This window comes from Antrostomus carolinensis, unplaced genomic scaffold, assembly GCF_000700745.2.
Source record: "Antrostomus carolinensis isolate BGI_N321 unplaced genomic scaffold, ASM70074v2 scaffold17030, whole genome shotgun sequence".
Classification (NCBI taxonomy): Eukaryota; Metazoa; Chordata; class Aves; order Caprimulgiformes; family Caprimulgidae; genus Antrostomus; species Antrostomus carolinensis.
The window spans coordinates 19,552-21,460 of record NW_010289239.1 but is presented as its reverse complement, the minus strand read 5'-3'; the positions used below and the strand labels follow the sequence as shown (position 1 = coordinate 21,460).

Genomic DNA, 1,909 nt, shown 5'->3' with positions numbered 1-1,909 from the left:
GAATCTGTTCTAGGGGATGGGTTAGTAACAGTAATGAATTAGAATGAGGGATGGGGATTTCTCTGGGATTACTGGCTATCACAGCCCCCTCTACTCCCTCAGCAGCACCTCTGCTTTTGGATCAACAGAAGCGGTAGACTGACCCCTGGCAATCAGCTCTGCTTGCTGCACGCCTGGTCTTGAGACCTGACAGCAGGGTCGCCTGAGGCTTTGTTTTAAAGGGAGATATTTTCTTTTGGGTCACTCCCTGTAGACTGTTCACAATCACCTGACAGTGCATGGAATTGCAGAACAGAAGTCAAATAACCAGTAAAGGAAAATTTGGAAAGATAAGCCTCTAAAAATTGCTCTGAAGTAATTAAAGTGAAACAATTGATTTATAGAACAGGTAAAATGACATATTTTTAATCCTGTTGAGCTATTTAAAATAATAGCTACAGAGATATTGGAAAATATTAATTGGGTAACATAAGTGATAATAATTCTGTAAAGCTAGTTAACTGGGTTCAAATAAATCGCAAATGTGTTTGTTCTTAATCTCACTTATTAAAAATGTGGACAACAAAAACATAACTTTTTTTTTTTTAAGCTAGCTAAAAATGAATAACAACAAAGGCAGAAGAGATTAGTAGCCTGGGCAGAAGTCAATATGATTTCAAGCTCAAGTGTTTTTTGTTAGGCTACTTGCATACTACCTGCACTGCCATACCTTCAGTGCTGCTGTTGTGCTAGTAAAATTAGAGCAAGCATAGCAATGTCATGGTACAGTAGCTGTCATTGTAAAATAGCATCTTTGTGTAGACATACCATCAGAGTACACTGGAATTGTGCTGCAGGCCATTCAGTCTTCTGAACAGAATGTTGTATTTTAGTCCAGCTGTTTTATATAAATTCTGGTCCTGTGCAACTGGAAAAAAAAAAAGAAAATGCTGAGATTAAGGATGTTAACAGCTGTTTCTTTTCTCTGTAGTGAAATACATTTTTAAATATTTTCAGAAAAATAGTAAGAAAATTATATCCTTAAAATCAGATTTTTCTAACAACGTCAGTGCTGTAGGCTAGACGTGTATTTTGGGGGAGACTAAAGAACCAGTAGATGTAACTGTGTGTGTATATATACACATTTTTCAAGGAGATATATACACACACAGATACATATTTAGGTTTATACAAATTCTTTTATCTATTGTAACATCTATTGCATTGTTAATGAAAAGGGTGAGAAGAACTGTCTAGGCATGTATTGCCAGATCACTTGTGTACCCTGACGTTCCTCTGTTCCTTTCCCATCTTTTAGGCCATTTAATTTTTTCCAACTCTAGAAATTCTACGTGGATTTTGTTCAACCCCTATGTTCTTCCTTCCCTGAAGTGCACTGTGTAGTTATGGCTGATCAATGATGACAGGTGCCATCTTAATGACAGAATCCGTAGCCTTCCCCCTTCTTTACTATTAGCACACAGTCTGTCTGTAGAAGGCTGTTTAAAAAAAAAAGCTTACATAGACAGGATGTCCCTTGTAAATGAAATTTATTTCATTATTCCTGTAAATAGAGCACACTTGATAGCCAAACTGTATTTTAAATGCATTTGACCTAGTTGTCTTTTATAGTTTTCTTGAAATTGACATAGGCTGTGTGAGGTGCTCAGTAGTATGTATATTTCTAAACTGAAAATTTCCTTTTCCCTTCTTTTTAGCCATTTCAGTCAAGACAGAAGCACCTGACTTTGGAGGAACTATTTGGAACCTCTGTACCAAAGGAACAGCCCGCACCTCCGTATCCCAATCCAGAGAGAATGGAAAAGTTGCAGACTGACACCTCTGCCAGAGAGCAGCACAGTTTGCTCTTGCCTTTTTCCTTTGAGCAATCAACAGTAATGCAACAATCACTAGGGAAATCTGAAAGTCC

At 37.5% G+C, this 1,909-nt stretch overlaps 1 protein-coding gene across 1 annotated transcript in view; it reads left to right on the top strand.

Moving 5' to 3' along the window:
• Nucleotides 1-1,909, top strand: part of LOC104526300 (mRNA-decapping enzyme 1A) — a 29,263-nt gene that overhangs the window by 21,699 nt on the left and 5,655 nt on the right. Inside the window, 1 exon segment of the mRNA XM_029085403.1 lies at nucleotides 1,698-1,909. This exon segment is cut by the window's right edge and continues 1 nt beyond it. Within this exon segment, the coding sequence (XP_028941236.1) occupies nucleotides 1,698-1,909 (212 nt within the window).